This window comes from Chaetodon trifascialis, chromosome 24 (genome assembly GCF_039877785.1).
Source record: "Chaetodon trifascialis isolate fChaTrf1 chromosome 24, fChaTrf1.hap1, whole genome shotgun sequence".
NCBI classification, from domain to species: domain Eukaryota; kingdom Metazoa; phylum Chordata; class Actinopteri; order Chaetodontiformes; family Chaetodontidae; genus Chaetodon; species Chaetodon trifascialis.
The window spans coordinates 2,771,421-2,790,000 of NC_092079.1; the positions used below are offsets into that span (position 1 = coordinate 2,771,421).

Consider the following 18,580-nt stretch of genomic DNA (forward strand, 5'->3'; position numbering starts at 1 on the left):
ATTCCCTCAATGACATTCCCCTCTGCATTCCAGTGTCTCACATGACTTAAATGTGACATGGGATATCTCCCCAGTGCGTGCACGCAGGCTTACTGTAATTATTGGAGAAGGGTTTGCTGATATTAAAGGAAATAGCTTTTTCCCGAAACATATTTGGAAATCTCCCCGAGCCTGATTCACTTCAGTGTTTTCAGTTTCTTGCTCGTGCTTTTGTGTAGCATCCTAATCTACTTTGAAGACAGGAATGTGGCTGATACTGACTAGAAATTAAAGAAAGCGTGCCTCTCTGGGTCTGTCTCTTTCCTGTTTTTCTCACCAGGTGTTAATTCGTCAATCAGTCATGCAGCTGCTAAGCAAAATAAACAGAAAAATCCAACGTTTCTTTGCCTTATTCTGGCCTAATATTCTCTGTCTCATGTGTTTTTGGGTCACACGGTGGCCGCGTCTCCTCCAAGCCCAACATTGTTTTGCACAAAACTGGACCCCGTCTTGTTGAAGTTGGACATTTTCGCACAGGAGTTTCCATGCAAGTTTTTAATGAAGCCAATTTGAACCATGCGGAGCGGTTTAATGAAAGAAAAACGCGAGTGAGGGACAAAGGAGTGACACAGATGAACACAGACAAACAAACCAGTCATGCAGCATTAAGCCTCGAGGAGGAGAATTTCTTTGGAGATGAATCAACACAGTGAATGAAACTAATATATTTGTGGCTACGGCTTGAGGAAGCAAAGAACGAGAAGGGTGGAGTTTGACCAAGTAGTCTTTATTTTCCATCTTGGTTTTCTTCTTCTTTCTTTGCCTGCTTTCCTGCCTTTAAGCTGCGTTTGCTCTCGGATCCTCTTCCAACCTGTTCTCCCACTTCCTCTTCTCCCCTCTTAACCTCCTTTAAAACCAAGATTACCGCTACCCAGGACTGGATCCCGTCCAAACTCCAGAGATCCTCGAGCTTTGCACACAGCAGTGGCATCTGTCACTCGAGCTTCCAGCCTCTCTGTCGTAACGCGCGCACAGGGTTGCCATTCAGTCAGTTTGTACCGTCACTATCTCACAGTCAGCCGTTGTTGTTTCTTGAGGCCTGGCGAGCATGAGAAAGTGTGTGTGTGTAGTGCAGCATGGGGGTGTGTCCCTGCAGACAGACTGACCACACAGAAACAGATGGACACACACACACACACGGTAACCAGATGGTGACAGACTTGGCTCCCACCTTGGCCTTTACTGCTCTGATTCCTCTCCTCCTCGTTTTTCTTCTCACCACGCTTTGACGTCTCTGCACTCTCCACCTTCAGTTTATTGTGTAGTTCACAACAGCACACGCTTTGTGTGCTGCTGCCTATGCACCTTCATCCCCCCATCCTGCACAAACTGGAGCTGTGACAGTCTGCTAATTCTATGTCCTTTGAAGTAGTCGTCATTAATATCTGAAGGCCGTCAAATGCTGAATATAAATGCCAAATGTGCCACATAAAAAGCCCAAAACACTATTGAAGCTCCGTCAAGAGCATGCCAACCCAACAGGCACTGATATAAATGTAACCCTAAAGCTATATTGGCCAATCAAAAGCCTGGAAAAAGCGATTACAGGTAGGCTTCCTGCAAAGAGGAAGAGGTCGGACCAGGTCTCGTGACCCCTGTTTCCCGCTCTGACATGTAAAAAGTCCTGTTAGCAAGGTTAGCATCAGCGCTATTTTGACCACTGGCCTCGTGTAAAACTTGAGGGAGAAGTTTGTCTTCGGGGCTTCCTGCCAGAAAGAGTATGCACACGCATGTGCATCAGTCACTGGATCAGCATTTATCTGGAAACTAATACAGAAGAAAATGTATGTATGATTCAATCAAGAATTGACTATGCCAGCATCATGACATCAGCGCCTGCCTTTCCTCATATTACAGCGCATATAGAACGAATCTCAGATCCTCTGATTTAAGTCACAATGTGTTTTTTGCATGTGAGTGCCTGTCAAAAGAAGGAATGCACAGAAATTACATATTAACTTGAGCCTGATCAGACTCTCTGAAGTATAGCTGGAACTCAGGGTGGTACCATTTAGCTTCATCTGCCTCAGAGGGAATTATTCTGGGCTAATTTGGGGGTTTGGTCTATTTTGGAAATCCCAAAATTCCTGCTGCTGGATCCAGACAAAATAATGGAATACGTGCTAACAAAACGACGCTCGCTCGCTCTGCATTGCCTCCATCAGGTAGACCTGCATCATTAGACTGAGACACACACTGAGACACACTTTTCCTGGGGCACCATGGTTGTTATTGAACTCTCCCAGCTGAGCCTTGGCCTCCAGCTATTCATTAGACCCAAATCTAAAGCCGAGACCTCACATCGAGGTCAAAGGTCAGTGGCTTGTTAAGTGAGGAGACGCTCGTTAGAGAAAATCACATCCACGAGTCAGGATTTGTGTTCTTGTTTGACCACTCGTTCACTGAGAAATAACCTTTTAAACAGACCCACATTCCTACGCGCCTCAATTCCATTATCAGCACTCCCCCGATGAGATGCTGCGTGACATCATGGCTTTCCTCCTCTCACCCCTCCTGTCCTCCTCTTCCCCCTTTATTTTAATCTCACTGGTCTCTCCACTTGCATTCCGTCTCTTCCAGCAACGTTCCCCCGGCAAAGTGCTGTTTGACCTGGTCTGCGCCCACCTCAACCTGGCAGAGGGAGACTATTTTGGACTGGAGTACCAGGATCATCGCAAGATGACGGTGAGAGACGCACACACTTACACGGTCACACGCAGCGGTGTTTGTCGACGTGGTGTTTGTTGTCGACTCATTTCTACGACCATGAAAATTTGTTTGAAAAAGGGTCTACATGTTATTGTGTCTTAACTTACAAAAATGAACTCATACATATACTAATACTATATTCAGAGGAATCCTGAAACTTCCTGTTGTGCCCACCTGTCTTTCATCTGCATCTATGTGCATTTAAGCATCCACCTGGACTCAGTTGTTCCACCTCTTTCACGGAGGAGCAGCTGGTTTGCACATGGCGTCTGTCAGTAGTTTGAAGATGCTATTTTCTCGACTGTTGTTCTGGCTGCCGATGTCTGCGGGTGGAGCCTCCATGAAAAAGCCACTAATAAAATACAACTGTCGGTTTTTTTTGCTCTTAGACTGTATAGCCCTGATTCAAAAAAGCTGTAAATATATGCTTATTCTGGATTTGATGCAGCAACAAGGTAAACAGATTCATTGGTAACAGGTGATTGGGTACAAAAGGGGCATCCTGGTAAGGTTCAGTCTTTCAGTTTAAGGACAGCGTTTCTCAACGTTCAATTTAGGGATTTCACTGTCTGCAATCTTCAATATCATCAAAAGATTCAGATAATCTGGAGAAATGTTTGCCGCTGAATGGCTGTGACCTTTCATCGGTCAGGCAGCAGTGCATTAAAAGCCGACATGTTTGTATAAAGGCTATTCCAGCATGGTCTCTGGAATGTGATTTTGCAAGTTAAGACTCTTCCATGCAAAGCGAAAGCCACATATCAACAACATCCAGAAGCGCTGACGACTTCTCTGGCCTTAGCTCTTCTGAGATAAACTGACACAAAGCGGAAAAGTGCTCTGCGGCCCGACGAGTCCACATTTCAGATTGTTTTTGGGAATCGTGGACATCGTGTCCAAAGGACCATCCAGATTGCTACCGGCGCAAAGCATCCGCGATGCTGTGGGGGTGTGTTAGTGTCCACCACATCAAATTTGTTTGAACATGAACTGCCTTGTCTTTATTTGCATTGTTTACAATCTGGGTTGAATCAGCATGCACGTACAAATACTTGAGTGCACTCAAACAGACACTCACTGTGCCTTTCAGTGCCTGCAGCGTAAGCAGTTGTTCTGAAGCGGCCCAGTGGAACACATGATGTAATGCTGACGAAATAATAACAACCTTTTCAGCACACACACACACACACGAGAGGAAGCGGACGGACACATGAACGGGCAGCTGTACATCAAGCGGATCGCCGAGCGTTTTTCGTCTTGTTTATGTCAGCTGGTGTGACTTTTATAGCCGCGATAAATAACCCAGATTCAAAATACGGTCCCCTACGTGTCCATTACGAGCCGCATCTGAGGCATGACGTTTTTATGTGCTTATATTATAGCGCTGCCATTGTGCTTTATAAGGATCTCACTGCAATTACAAGTGTAACGGTGTGTGTTAAGCGGCCATTCGATCAATTCTCGGGTCGTTTTGTACTAAACAGGAGTGTCAGCCAAACTGGCTTTAATTTACAGGTTCATCGCTTCTGAATGTTTTCTTAACACTTCCCCAAGAGGGTTCCTGGAAAGAGCTGTTATTTTGACATTTATTCTAAGGAAGTAGAGACAGCTTGCATGTGCAGCAAGTCACCTGCACATGCAAATATGTGAAATATGTCAATATGTCTAATAGTGATAAATACAATTCAGCAAATGTGGATATATTATTTGCATCTAAATGGAACATTTATTTTTCAAGGATGGTCGTACGCTCCCTATAATTGGTGTCTAATTTCAAAGCTCTTTCCCGGAAACTTAGAAGGAAATTAAAGACCCTTAAAACAAAGCAATGTTCTAAACTGTTTGGATTTGATTAGTAAAGCTGTGCTCTGTCCTCCGTAGCTGTGGCTGGATCTGCTGAAGCCGACACTGAAACAGATCAGACGTGAGTAGCCGTGTGTCGCTGTTGTGGTGTTACATTTCCCTTAATAGCCCACATGAATGATAAACAGCTTTATCCTGCCATCTAAAATAAGCCACATCGTCTTGTCAGTGTTTTTCTCTCCATCCGCCTTGCTTCTTTTCCCTCCTTCAGGGCCTAAAAACACCATCCTACGTTTCGTGGTGAAGTTCTTCCCTCCTGACCACACGCAGCTCTTGGAGGAGCTGACTCGGTAGGTCGTCACCACACAGAAACCACACCTATCAGAGGAGGAACCTCTTCGATTAAAAGACATGTTGTTTTGCCGTCTGTTTTCCGTCTGGTCGTACTGTTTTCTGTCCATCAGGAGGACTTTCACAGCTGTTTCGGAGGCCTTGTTACAATATGTTTGCATCGTGCTGCTTATATAATATATTTAGATCCACATGTTCCAGAATGTTCTTTTTTTTTTTGCACCCAGACAAGACATTTTTAGGCTGTCATGTGGGAACCAGGCTCAAGAAAACATTTGTTTGTCTCCGAAACAGCTGAAGTGAGACGACATGTAAAAAGCTTTGTGACCGGAAGACCTGCTTTTTTGTCCTGTTAGCATCCAGACATCCATGCTCACGCTCGTGCCTCCTTGTTTAGAAGGTGTAAATTATCAGCCAGCATCTTGTCTGCCTCTCTGTTTTGTTTAGTCTGACGGAGCGGACTGCACTGGCGACAGCGGCGTTCCGCATCACATAAATACGAGAATGTTTCGACCTTCCACGTTTTCCCATGATGCCGTGGTTCCCTCTCAGAGCGCAGATGGTTATCCTTAAGAGCAGAGCCAAGCAGGAAGCCTCTCATCTGAGAGGGGATCTCTTGAGATTGAATAAAGGCTGAAAGGTTTAATTAGTTTAGATCATCATGAAATCAAACCCCGTTTTTTTTTTTTTTTTTTGCTTTTTCCAAAATTTCCTATTTTCAGCATCAACCGCTCAGCGTATTTACAGTCTGTGAGTACCTCGACACAGTCCTTTGCATCGTTAGTGGCAAGGTCTGCCATTGCCGTGCTGTGTTTATATTGCCAGGTTATAGTTAAATGTTAGCATAACATCTCCCAGCAGCCCGCAGTTGAATATAAACCATTTTATTAGCATTTCAACCGATTCTACAGCAGGTGAAACTCATCACAGTCACAGGAAGTGCGACCATGAAATCAGATCACATTGTCGACTTCTCTATGAAAACAGTGTGACTGTGTTTGGCGCCGCTGTAAACAGATAACACCAGTTGCTGCTGTGTCGCCGCTCACCAGCAGCGACCACAAATGTCGCCAAATCAGCCGGGACCTCACTTTCAGAAGAGAGCATCAGCTGCAGTCGGGGAAAGTTTCGCATATTTTCCGCTGACGTTCTTCGACCTCTCAGCTGGCCAGCTTATTCCACTGATCTCATTTTGTCTCGGAGAGTGCCAGCTGACTCCAGCGTGAAACAGGAAGTGGGCACACAGCCTTTTTTTTTTTCCTTTGTTTGGCTCTCTCAGCATTTTTTTGATCAGTCTTTGATGGGTGGACAGATCAAACATGTTGACAGACAGATAAAGAACTGATATTGGCCTTTTTATTAAAAATGGGACACTGACCAATCAGTGCCACTCCCGTATTATGGAGGTGAGGTCTAATATCGTTGTTTCTCTCTCATGTCGCTGCAACACTCTGACCTGTGAACATAGCAAAGTTGCATTCTCCATAACAGAGTTTAAGAGTTTGAATTGTATTCCACTGTGAATCGTCACAGTATTCTTTAATAGTGAAACGACTCCAGGCTAAAATAAAAAGATAATGAAATGCACCAAGGCTTCATTAACTTTATTAGAGAGTTAATCGTGCAGTTATAAAAAGGTTGAATTGGATATCACATAAAAGGCTGCTATGGGCCATTAATCACACACTTGCACACACACTGAATGTGTACCTCTGGCAGCCAGTCTGCTGTTTGTCCTCACACGTCAGCCAAGCTCTGTTTAAAAGCTCTCATGTTTTAAATTAGTTCTGCTGAATTTTATCCTCTTTTTACTGACCGCTTGTGTTTTGTCTTTCCTTGGCTTCATTGTTACCCGAAAATGTGTAACAAACCCTCAAACAATACACTCAAAAGCAATGTTTCAGGGCAAGATAATAGCGACCAGAATTTATGGAGGTCGTGTGTTTTTCGTCTCTGTCTCGATGCGCTGCCGTCCTCTTTATAGTGCTGTCTCTGCTGTTCCGTCATAGAAATGCAGCCTCATGACCTGGCAACACGCTGGGGTGTGTGCGTGTGTGTGTGTGCGTCGAGGTCTGGATCATGTTATAATTAACCGAGTGTACAATGATTAACAGAAAAGGGCGTTTTCTCAATTAGGGATTGTTTTAAATCAGAAAATGTGAAGTAGCAGTGTGTGTGTGTGTGTGTGTGTGTGTGTGTGTGTGTGTGTGTGTGTGTGTGTGTGTGTGTGTGTGTGTGTGTGTGTGTGTGTGTGTCTGTGTGTGTGTGTGTGTGTGTGTGTGTGTGTGTGTGTGTGTGTGTGTGTGTGTGTGTCTGTGTGTGTGTGTGTGTGTGTGTGTATAAATGCCATTAGTTTGATGGCAGTGGAATTGCTTTTAACCGTTGGGTTTATAAAGTGTGCATTAACCTCATCACCTCCTTGCTTTCCGTCTTTTCCCTCCCCCACTCTCTCTGTCTGTCTGTGTCGTGTCCTTCCCACTCTCTGTTTTTCTTTCTCCAGGTACCTGTTTGCCCTGCAGATTAAACGCGACCTGGCCTGTGGTCGTCTCATCTGCAACGACACCAGCGCCGCCCTCATGGTCTCTCACATCATTCAGTGTAAGTGCCGTGCGGAAGGAGACGTGAACTCAAAAGAAATTTAGCCTCACTGCAGGACAAAATCAAGCGAAAAAGTCCATCTCAAACATGCGCCACAAGTCACACAATAAACCACGAAACATTCATGTCTGTAGCATCTCTAGCTGTAAGTGTGAGGCAGCAGAAATCAGCATCTTCTAATGTTAAATTTGAAAATGAAAACGCTCATAATAATCATTAATGAAGGCTTCAAAGGCAAAATAAGTTCTAAAAATGCGAGCATTAAAGGTTGTGTCACATTGAAATGAAGCCACAACAAACATGTAAAGGACATGTATGTCTGAATAACAAAAAACATCACTTTAACGGCTTGATTTAAGGCGGCAATTTAGCATTTTCCCTGTCTGAAAAGGGCTTTAGTCTCACTGTGTGGCTCAGTGTAATGAAAGACCCTGAATGCCTCGCTCATGAGGAAGACCATAAATCACCAAGCCCATGACAGATATTCCCTCTGGAGGAATTCCAGCGGCACTTCCTGTCCCCTGTCTTGTGTGTCGCAAGTTCAAGTTTAAACCAGGTTAGCTGAACATTTACTTTATAAATGGATTCAAAGATCAATTTTGAAGTGGTACAGTAACGCTGATGGGAATGTCGTACATGAGCTCGCTCTGGCGGGCCAGATGCTTTGCCGGCGTGAGACCGTGCTCCCGGTTCAAGCTGCTGAAGGCTTCGATCACTCGCCAGTGATTGTACACAAAGCAGCAGTATTCCCGAATGAAATGAACGCGGTCACTTCGCCTGCTCGTCAGGCTGCCTGCGTTCACCGCCGTTGTCATTCAGCTCCGTGTGGGGACGATGTGGGATTTATGGATTCAGTTCAGTCTCGCAGACAGCGGCAAGCCGCGGCGCAGCATGCTGAAGAACATGACTCGGTTGCCGTGGTAACCGCCAGTGCCGTGTCTGTGTGTGTGTGTGTGTGTAGCACCTGCGGGTGGTACAGTACGAGGGTCTATTGTTGCTGGTGTTGGACAGATGGATGCAGCACACTTCATCTGATTTGCAGCACAATTGAGTAGAAATGAGATGAACCAGAACAGAGAAGTTAAGCAATTTTTATTGGATTGGCCTTCATTCCAGCAGTCTTTTCCTCAGCACATATTTATTTAATCGTCTCGTCTCATCCCAGTTCTCCCACTTTCACTCCGAGTAAATATTGAATTCTCACCCCCCCCCCCCCCCCCCCTTCTCCCCCTCCATCAGCCGAGATTGGGGATTTCGATGAGACCCAGAGCTGGCAGCACCTCCTCCACAATAAGTACCTGCCCGACCAGGACGCCATCAGAGACAAGATCACCGACTGCCACCGCAAACATGTGTGAGTTATCATGTCCACGCATGCATTCATATCCATCTCACGTCACATATCCTCACAGTTCCATATATAAGGATATATTGTCCAGTGTTTGTGGGCTGGAGGCTTTAAGTCCAGGCTTCATACTGGGCATTGGCTAGTTTTAAATAAGAAAATCATCTTATCTGCTGTTGCTTTAAAGCCAAATTTAAGGTGAGCAGAGAGAAGCCTTCTTCCTTCAGCCTTGTTGTGTCAAACTCTGCCTCATCCTGTGCCGTGAAGCTCAGACATGCAGCAGTTACAGCACTGTTTACATGGAAATAGCAGGTCAAGATTATCCTTGCTTGGAAAACAGCACTGAGCCAAGCTTTAGTCTGATTGGGGATCAGTTTCTGGGTGGCGTTAAGCTTGAAGGTGTCGGGAGAAATTGTTTTTCAGAGCACACATGCTAAGATATTTATCTGTTTATTCAAATGTGCACACCCATTCCACAATTACACCCAACCCATAGGTCTCTCCTGCAGAGATGTTTATCTCTTTAATTACAACTGCTCACACACACACTTTTAAGCTCTCCCCCGCAGAGGTGGCTGTCCACAAACATACGTCTTGGCACTCCCTCTGCGCCCCCCGGGACCACACATTCACACAACACACCTCTCCTCTGGTTTACATTCTAGCTGTGCTTTCCCCACCGCTGTTTGCAAACACATGACAAATGCGTTTCCTTGTTTTCCGGACATGTAAATTCCCCTAAAACTCTCCCGCAACCACAGATACGAGCTGAAAACCAAACCACAGACTTGCTGATTATTTATCATGGTCACGCTGTGCACCACATACCCATTCTCTGTCTGTGGGCTCCTGCTCTCCCCTCCACCTCCAGCCGACTCAGGAAGGAAGTGGCTAATTCAGCAGCTCATACAGGAAACAGGAAGCTATTTTCAGATTTGCGAGGAAACAAACTTCTTTGTGTGGCACTTTGCTTTCCGCCCACAGTGGGTGCTGCCATCTGATCCTGAGTGTTTGTTGTTTCCACATTCACAATAAATCTGGACTAGAGACCCGGATTGGGCTATGTCTAACATCTGGTACAAGCAGTGCAGTAGTGCTGATTTTCCTAAATGTTGATCATGTTGATCAATGGACTGATTGATCACTGTCCTCCACAGCGGACAGACTCCTGCTGTGTCAGACTACCAGCTGCTGGAAATCGCCCGGCGGTTGGAGATGTACGGCGTCCGTCTGCACCCAGCCAAGGACCGAGAGGGCACTAAGCTCAGTCTGTCTGTGGCACACACCGGCGTGTTGGTTTTCCAGGTAAAGCCATTAACATCACACTCGACGACATGCTTAAAAGCTAAAATGATGGAATTAATCCAAAAGGTATCCTTGTAAGCTGATTCATGTTTCATTCTTCACTCAGGGCTACACAAAAATTAACGCTTTCAACTGGTCCAAGATTCGCAAGCTCAGCTTCAAACGGAAACGTTTCCTAATTAAGCTGCGAGCAGACCCCGCTGTAAGTACATCTTACATAGGTAGTCCATATATAGTTGGATCTCTTCTCCCCCCCCCCCCGCATCCATACTCACTCTCGTCTCCTCGTCTTCCAGCAGAACGCCCACCACGACACGCTGGAGTTCGCCATGGCCAGCAGGGACTGCTGTAAGATCTTCTGGAAGATCTGCGTAGAGTATCACGCCTTCTTCAGGCTCTTCGAGGAGCCCAAGCCCAAACCCAAGCCCATCCTGTTCACCAGAGGGTCCTCGTTCCGCTTCAGGTAAGGAGAGGACAGAAAGGGAAGGATGTGAAACTGATATGTCTGCATTTGCCTTTAATTTCCGCTCTCTCTGCCCGCAGCGGTCGAACCCAGAAGCAGATCATCGATTACGTGAAAGACACGGAGCTCAAGAAAGTTCCATTTGAAAGGTGAAGTTGGAGAAAAGACGCAAACCAGCGACCATACTTCTGTTTTCTGCATTATTTGCACTTTTTGACCTCACCCCTCTCTTTTCAGGAAGCACAGTAAGATTTTGTCCAACAGCAGCGCGTCCCCTCAGTCGTCTTCCTTCAGATCGCAAGTGCCAAAAGAGGTGATAACACACCTTAACGCCGACAGACTTTTATTCACCCACAGTGTTGTTTTTTATTCGCATTTGTCTTATTTTCCATCTAACTTGACTGGTTGGACACATTTACAGGCTTTTTGTGTTTTTATTGCTTCTCTCTGTTTAAATCTGGAGCTGCTCTGTGGCCTGAAGTACAAAGCTGTTTTTGTCCTCCAGGGAGTGTGTGTGTGTGCTTTGTCCAGTCTGTTCCCATAAATAACAGCCTATTCAAAGTCAGTAATTCAGCATAATGAGCCCAGTTGAATAAGAGATTAAAAAGCTTCTCCTCTTAACTGCCTCCTTTTGTCATCACTCCTCTTCCTCTCTATCTCCTGCCTTCCCTTTCTTCATTTGCAGAGTGCCATGTTTGTCCCATCAGCAGACCAGCCCGACTCAGCCAGAGCGGTCCACAAAGCTGAGTCCAACGGTTCAGAGGAGCCGCCAGCGGCCGCATCCTCTACCAACGGCTTCCATGATATACGGGCGGCGCCCGGATCCGAACCGACTCAGTCCAGACAGAGCCACCACGGCACCGGATCAGCGCCGGACTCGCAGTTCCTCAACCCAGGTCCATCCTGCAGGGCAAACAAAGGCAGCAGCTCCTCTATTCCTTACATAGACTGCAGCGACATAGACAGTGAATGTGATGTGACCAAGAGCAACAGGGCCACCAGGGGCCACAGCAATGCAAATGACAGCAATGCGGATGATTGTGTGTATAACAATAAGCATGGGGGTAGCAGTCACAATGGGGGGCAAGCTGGGAGTCTGTTCGGGGTTGTAAATGGGTTCTACCACACCAATCACCAGGGGCTGATGCAGCAGCATCAACAGCAGGGTATGACTGGGCTGCAGGAGCAGCAGCAGCAGCAGCAGCAGCAAGGTATGCTGGGTAACAGAAGCTCTGCAGATCAGTCTCCAGTGTCTAACAAGTTTAATGTGAGTCACAAGCAAACAGATGATGAGACTTTGCCCAATGGCGGCTCATTTCATGGCCGCCTCCCGCTGCACAGCACGCTGCTGGATGAGATCTTTCAGGGTCGAGACAAGCGAGGTGCAGCTATAGTGCGGCCGTTAGGAACTGGGACCCGTAGTCAGTGCTCCAGCCCGGTGATCAGCAGCTTCCACCACCGCACCAGCTCGCTCAGTCACGCCGAGATGACAAATGGTCACGGTCAGCCGCGCTCGCGCTGGGATGACGGCGGGCATTATTTCAGTAAACGTCCGGGAGTAGTTCCAGTGGAGACTCCCACCATCCCGCCGCCATCCCACCTACCAAACCACTACGGTAGCTACTCCCCGATCACCCCAAATCGCACACCGCCACATTTTGCCAAACCTTTTAACAACAACAACATGAGGAACCGCTCCGACACTGATCCGTTCATTCTCAGCCAGCTGACATCCACCCCCATCCACCACCACGACCCTCATCGCTCCGGGTTGCACGCCCAAGCCCCTTGTTCTGCCCCGATGGAGCGAAGAATGATAATAACAAACGGCAACCATGCGAGCCTTGTGGCTCCAGGTCAGCCACGGTCCAACACCGTGCAGCGGTTGTTTGGCCGTCAGGGAAAGCCCGGAAACAACCCGACTCGTAACAACCTAAACCAGCCTGTCCAAATGATCGACGGCTCCACCAGCAGTGGCACCGACACCAGCGACACAGAGTCGGACACCGGGAGCAGCGCGTACAGCCAGCCGTTAATGTATGGCAATCCTGTCGCTGTCAGTTCCATGAATTCGGTCAACTCGAACGGCGTGAACTCATCCCCGCTGCCTCGTAGCAAGTTCTCCTTCGGGAGTCTGCAGCTGGAGGAGGGGGAGGATGGCGAGGGAGAGGAGGAGGAAGGGTGTTACCGCTTTAACGAGGAAGACATAGGAGGTCGGGTTTTCAGCTGTTGAAGGGTGAAGATGTGCGAGTAGTTGAGCCTCACGTCAGGCGTTCTAATGCTCGGTAAATTTAATCCTGTTGTAAGAATGGAAGATGAGTTTAACATATTACTCTGCATAAAGCTGGAGAAGTGTTCAACTTTAATCATCCAGCTGCATTAATGAAGACCATGAAAAACGTCCCTTTAACAGCTGATTATTGAAGTAGAAGTACCTTTTTACACTAGCTTCTAACATATTTTTGACATTTTTTGTGGGTTTTTTAACTGAATTGGAACACCTGCCCTACTTTTAGATGCACACATTGTTTCCAAACCCCCACAATCTGCATTTTTGTATTGAATTTTGTATGCAAACCTATAGGCAAACTTGTTGAAGAATCAGCACAGGTAACGTTTGAAGAAAAATCTTCCTTACAGCGTGCCATAACTTCAAAACTACTGTAGATGTATGTGCGGATGACTAGAAATCTGAATTGTAGTCTTTGTGGGGAAGATTGTTTTTACAGAATCATTCGATGTTGTTCATGTGAGAATCATGAGGATTCTGCTGATTGTAGCTCACTTTCATAAACAATACCTGCTTGTTGTGGAGATATTAAGGTGTTGAAGCAAGAGATCAATTGATTTTAGGGGAAATGTTGAGTTGACCAGGATCTGCTGGTCATTTTCCTCCTAATAGAACTCTGTTTGTGGTGATAATGTTTCCTCATTTATCGTCCTGATGTAGCTTTTCCTCTAAATCAGACTTTTATAATGATGTGACTGTTGTCTGGTGCAATAGAAGGGCTTTAAGATGGTAGCTGGAGTTCATTAAGGGATTTGAAGGGGAAGTCAGCGGAGATGTCTTCAGAGCAGTCTGTGGTAGTTTGGACTGACTGAGAGATGTTCCCCTCTAATTGTACAGTATATTGCGATGCTCTTTGTAGGGAATGGATTGTAGTGTAATACACTTGACTTGGTAGAAAAATGTGTTCAGTCTGTAAGCTGTGGGGATCTGCCGGAGGAGGGATGCGATGGCCAGTGGCCGGTCTGCCTTCTCATTCAGTTCTGGCCGAGCTGACGTCCTGTTTCCTTGGAGCACTTTTTTATGCTTTCATTCGACTTCTGTCTGTCTGTCGTGGGCGACTTGCACTGTAATTTCGATGTTTGTGGTAGAGGCTTTTTGTATTTCCCATTAGTGGACGGATAGATTTGCATCGATTCAAATGTTAGGGAGAGTATGAACCTTTATATCTGTATTTTTGATAATAACTGAAGCTCCATGTGTGTCTACGTTTCAACTGAAGATTCACTATATGCGCTTATGCTTCTTCTGCTGGTTGGTCATGGGCTTTTTTTTTTTTTTTTCCACTCTTTATTTCTCTCTGTCGTTCTTTCTTTCTTTCACGGTTGTCCGCACACAATAATGAATAATCAAACACATCAACCATCGTCCTTAAACCTGTGACCATCCATGGCTGTCCGCTTTGCTCGGCTTGCACGACAACCACGCAGGGAGGAAAAAGGTAGCTCACTGTTTTCTTTTACTTTCTTTGGATGCTCTTCTCTCTTCTGTTGCAGTGCTGTTTATTGACAGCGCACCGGCCCTCCATCCTCGTCACTGTCATTTGCTGGCTGTCTGCTCTTCAACGCTTTTTGGTTTTCACTGCAATGAATTGGGATAAACTTCAGTGAATTAAGTTCATAAGAGGAACTGTACTGGGTGGTCTGCCTCAAAACAAAACAGAAATGTCTGTATTTCCCCAAAAAGCTGCGAAAAAGACACTCCAGTGGTCAAAAACGACCTATTGATTGGAAATAAGTACTAGTTTATAACCTTAGCTCGACTTTGTCTTTAATGCTAACTAGCAAACGTTAGCATGCTAACACACAAAACCATAATGGCGACCGTTTTACCTGCTAAATATCAGCATGTTAGCATTGGCCTTGTCAGCTTGTTAGCATGCCGGTGTTAGCATTTAGTTTGAAGAAGAAGCACCTTTTTCCTGACTTTGTTTTCCGGAAATACAGACATCTCTGTGAATTAAGGCGGATTCTTAAGGTGGACTAGCGTTACTAATTATATTGTGAATGAGCAGCCATGCTTTTCTGGATCTGGATCTGCTTTGGAACTGTGAATGATTGACTCACACTGCATGAATATGCTATGACTCAGGGAGCCTCAGTGCTCCCTGAAGCAGTGACATTCAGGGTTCAGTCTACAGAACCGTCACCTTCCAGAACAACCTTCTCTTTCCTCAGAGCTACTCCATCTTCCCGAGGCAAATGTTGGCGCTTCATGCTTTGTAAAGGCACTGTTTATGAGCATGTTTTCTGTTAGCCGTTTAAAAATGCTGTTTTCTCACATTTCCTTTCCTTTTACTCGGAATGCATGTTAACCAGGCTGTCATTCTGCTCTGTTTTTGCCCACTTTGTCGCTCTGTCACGGGGCTCAAAATGGTTTCGAATGTTTGAGGGCACATTAAGTGCAGCGCAACACAAGCTTAACAACCCCAGAGATTTGTAGGTTTCCTCTTTTTCAGACGCAAACACTTTTCTTTGGTGGCCCGCACTGGCAAGATTAATCATCTGCACTCTTTTTCAAATATTTAGAAACCATTTGTGTTTTAGCTCCGGGTTTCCTCACTGTGCGCGAGGGCAAAACAGGGCTGACTCAACTCCAGTGCACCTTGAACAGAGAGTGAGAAGGCGAAGGTAGACAGACACATGTAAAGTGACGCTTAATGCAACTGTAAGTGCAAAAAAAAAACAAGATATGCTGAACGAAATGGAATTTTATTTTCTAAGTTATGAAAGGCTGAGTATTGTCAGGAGATGGACACACACACACACACATACATGAACACTGGAGCTGAGTCCACCTTGTCTTCCCTTTCACCTCCTGTCACCAGCTCACACCTCCATTGAGGCTTTTTGTATTTCTGATGTGCTGTACAGACAGTAACAGACTGATAGATTGTGATTTTGTATTCACGCTGTAATATGTATGTTAATGGAGTTAATTCGAGCCAAATTTGCTAGATTTACTTTAAAAGTAAAATTGAATTTTAGCTGTGTCTACACACTGTGACGATGTGATCGTATTTGACTGATAGCAAAGCAGATAGTTGAACGTTTTGGGAAATGCGCTTGTTCAATTTCTTGCAGAGAGCCAGATAAGAAGATGAACACCGCTCTCACGTCTGTACAATATGTCTGTTGGCTTAGCTTAGCACAAATACGAAAAACATGGGGAAACAGCTAGCCTGGCTCTGTCTGATCACGACAGAATTCACCTGTTAGCAACACAAAAGCTAATTCATTAACAATTTATATTTTTCTTTTTTGTTGAATCTGAGCAAAACCTGAAGTGTAAAAACCTTAGGTTTTATGTCAGTTTGCTTCCCTTTGGTATCTTTGGATAGGCTAGCAGTTTCCCCCTGTTCCAAGTCTTTATGCTAAGCTAAGCTAAGCTAACAGGCCTTGTGTTCACTATTCTTCTCGCAAGAAAAAAAAGCAAGCGTATTACCGGCGTCAAACTGTTTTCTTTCATTTAGATGATCAACATGGTGTATGGTGGCATTCTAGCATCACATCTGTGCTGCTCTTTCTGTTTACATAACACACTTTTTACCGACTGACTGACTTCTTTTGAAGGAATGCACCGACTTACTGGTTCTTCCTCATAATTTTGTGGTTTGAAGGTTGGTGGCAGTTGTGGTTCGCGTGTCCGGTATTTACGGTCACGGCGCACGCCAAGACTGTAGCACAGCATAAAATCACAAAAAATGCTGAACATGCAAAGCTTTAACTGCTGCCAGCCTAGATGAAGAACCAAGAAGTCTGTCTGTTCCTCGCCAAAAGAAAGGCATCGAAATGCTCGTGTTTCCCTTAACGCACACTGACTATATGGCCTAAAGACACACTGACTCTGGTTTTCTTTGTCACTCTTGTAACTCTTTATATTCCTGCACACCTGTCCTTTTTATTTTCATCACAAAACACCTGCTGGATTTTTTTTTTTGTTCTTGTGACTTCTTTCAGGTTTTTTTTTTCTTTCTTTACCCTTCATCTCTCTTTTTAACACTGTAACTGATTGTGTGCACTACTGTAGTGTCAATAAAAAACGACCTTGTATGTTCGAAGAAAAGGGACTCCAGAATTTTCTGTAGATGGAGCCGATGTCCAACTCCCCTTCGCACACCCACCCATCCACGTACCCTCAACCTGCTTGTGTGGTGACCCCCCCACCCCCACCTGTGTCTTGTGTTGTGGTAGTTAGACTGTAGAGTAGAGGTTGTTCATTCTGACGGATGTTGCGCATGTGCACACTTGACTCGACCCGTTTCTGTCTGTGTTTCGTGTTTTCTAGTTGTGTTAGCTCGTTGTTTCACTTGTGTTTTGTCCTTGTAGTAGTTTTTAGTTCTTTCTGTCCAGTGGTAAGTTCTTTTGTAGCACCCGTCACAGATCTGCACTCAGTGGTTTTACCCATGGTCCAGTTTGATGTGTAACAGTGGACACTTTGGAAACTTTACAACTGGGCAAGTATACAGTTAAAACTTAGTACCATGTAGTAAACCTCTGTAGTGATTCTAGCTGTAGTGAAAAGTAGGTCTAACTTTTTTAGTCTTCTGTCCAGATAATGGTATTTTCCCTAAAAACTTACCACAAGAAGAATTCAACTACAATCAGACCAGACTCCCTTTAAAAAAACTATGATTTTAAGCATCATCGCTACAAGCAAGCAGATATCTTTAGATCACATTTGGAGTGCATTGTAAGGGTAATGGAAAGATAATGCATTCATAATGCAGCCGTAATACCTTCTTAATCAGAGCTGAAATGATTAGTTAATTAATTGATTAGTCGGTCGTCAGAAAATGAATGCAGCTATGTTGATAATCAATCATTGTTGAAGTCATTATTGAATTAAACATGCAAACCAATCTCTGCTTTCGGCCTGTCAAATGTGATATGTTTGTTTATGTATGCTCATAACCTGACAGCTTGTTAATTAGCACGACTGCATTATTTATCTTTTTTACTTCCCCTTATGATGCACAGATATGACCTTTGCAAATAAATTATAGAATCCATAGCTCTTAACTAACATCTGCCTAACATTTACTGTTATTTCTTGCTTCTTTTTACCCTTTTTGCCCTAATCATAATCACGACTCTAACAGAGACACAGAGTAGATCTAGACTCCTTCAGAGCTGATGGATTGTAGCATTTTTGTCATATAGCGACCTGCCTGGACATGACAGCTGCTCATTTCGGGTCCTGACCCGCAGTTTAGGCCTGATCACATAGTGTTGTGTAACCTTGAAATTCATCGCCATACATGCTGTTTATGTTTAGAGCAATCATTTGAGATTTCTGTTCACGTCTTGAGCTTGTAAAAGCAGGATGAATCCAGAAGCCTTTCCCTCCACTGAGAAGTGTCTGAGGACAGAGTGGAAAAAGTCACTCTGAGAATTAAATGATAAGGGAGATGGCAGTGAATTTTAATGAAAGTGGCTTTTTATATTGTACATGTAGAATCTATTTTAACGCAGTCCCTTATCCTCTCCTGCCATCTTCTCCCCTTATCTCACTCTTTGTTCTATTCCTGTCCCCATCTCCTTGCCCATTTTCCTCTTTTCCTCTCCTCCCCCCAGAAAGTCCCGCTTCAGAGGACTCTCCGGCTGGAAGCCCCCACGCGGTCATCAATGGCAATGGCTCGGTAAATGGACAGGGGACGGGCAGCAGCGGTATCCTGGGT

At 45.1% G+C, this 18,580-nt stretch overlaps 1 protein-coding gene across 3 annotated transcripts in view; it reads left to right on the forward strand.

The window, feature by feature from the left end:
* LOC139351986 (FERM, ARHGEF and pleckstrin domain-containing protein 1-like) overlaps window positions 1-18,580 on the forward strand; it is a 49,879-nt gene that overhangs the window by 23,086 nt on the left and 8,213 nt on the right. For 2 of the 3 annotated variants that reach the window (XM_070993969.1, XM_070993971.1), the window contains exons 3-14: window positions 2,620-2,724; window positions 4,630-4,672; window positions 4,823-4,901; window positions 7,403-7,500; window positions 8,740-8,854; window positions 10,003-10,150; window positions 10,257-10,352; window positions 10,447-10,613; window positions 10,694-10,762; window positions 10,851-10,926; window positions 11,299-11,509; window positions 18,477-18,580. The exon at window positions 18,477-18,580 is cut by the window's right edge and continues 99 nt beyond it. In XM_070993969.1, coding sequence (XP_070850070.1) covers window positions 2,620-2,724; window positions 4,630-4,672; window positions 4,823-4,901; window positions 7,403-7,500; window positions 8,740-8,854; window positions 10,003-10,150; window positions 10,257-10,352; window positions 10,447-10,613; window positions 10,694-10,762; window positions 10,851-10,926; window positions 11,299-11,509; window positions 18,477-18,580 — 1,311 coding nt within the window. The remainder of the gene's footprint in view (window positions 1-2,619; window positions 2,725-4,629; window positions 4,673-4,822; window positions 4,902-7,402; window positions 7,501-8,739; window positions 8,855-10,002; window positions 10,151-10,256; window positions 10,353-10,446; window positions 10,614-10,693; window positions 10,763-10,850; window positions 10,927-11,298; window positions 11,510-18,476) is intronic. The other variant, XM_070993970.1, reaches the window with a different exon arrangement.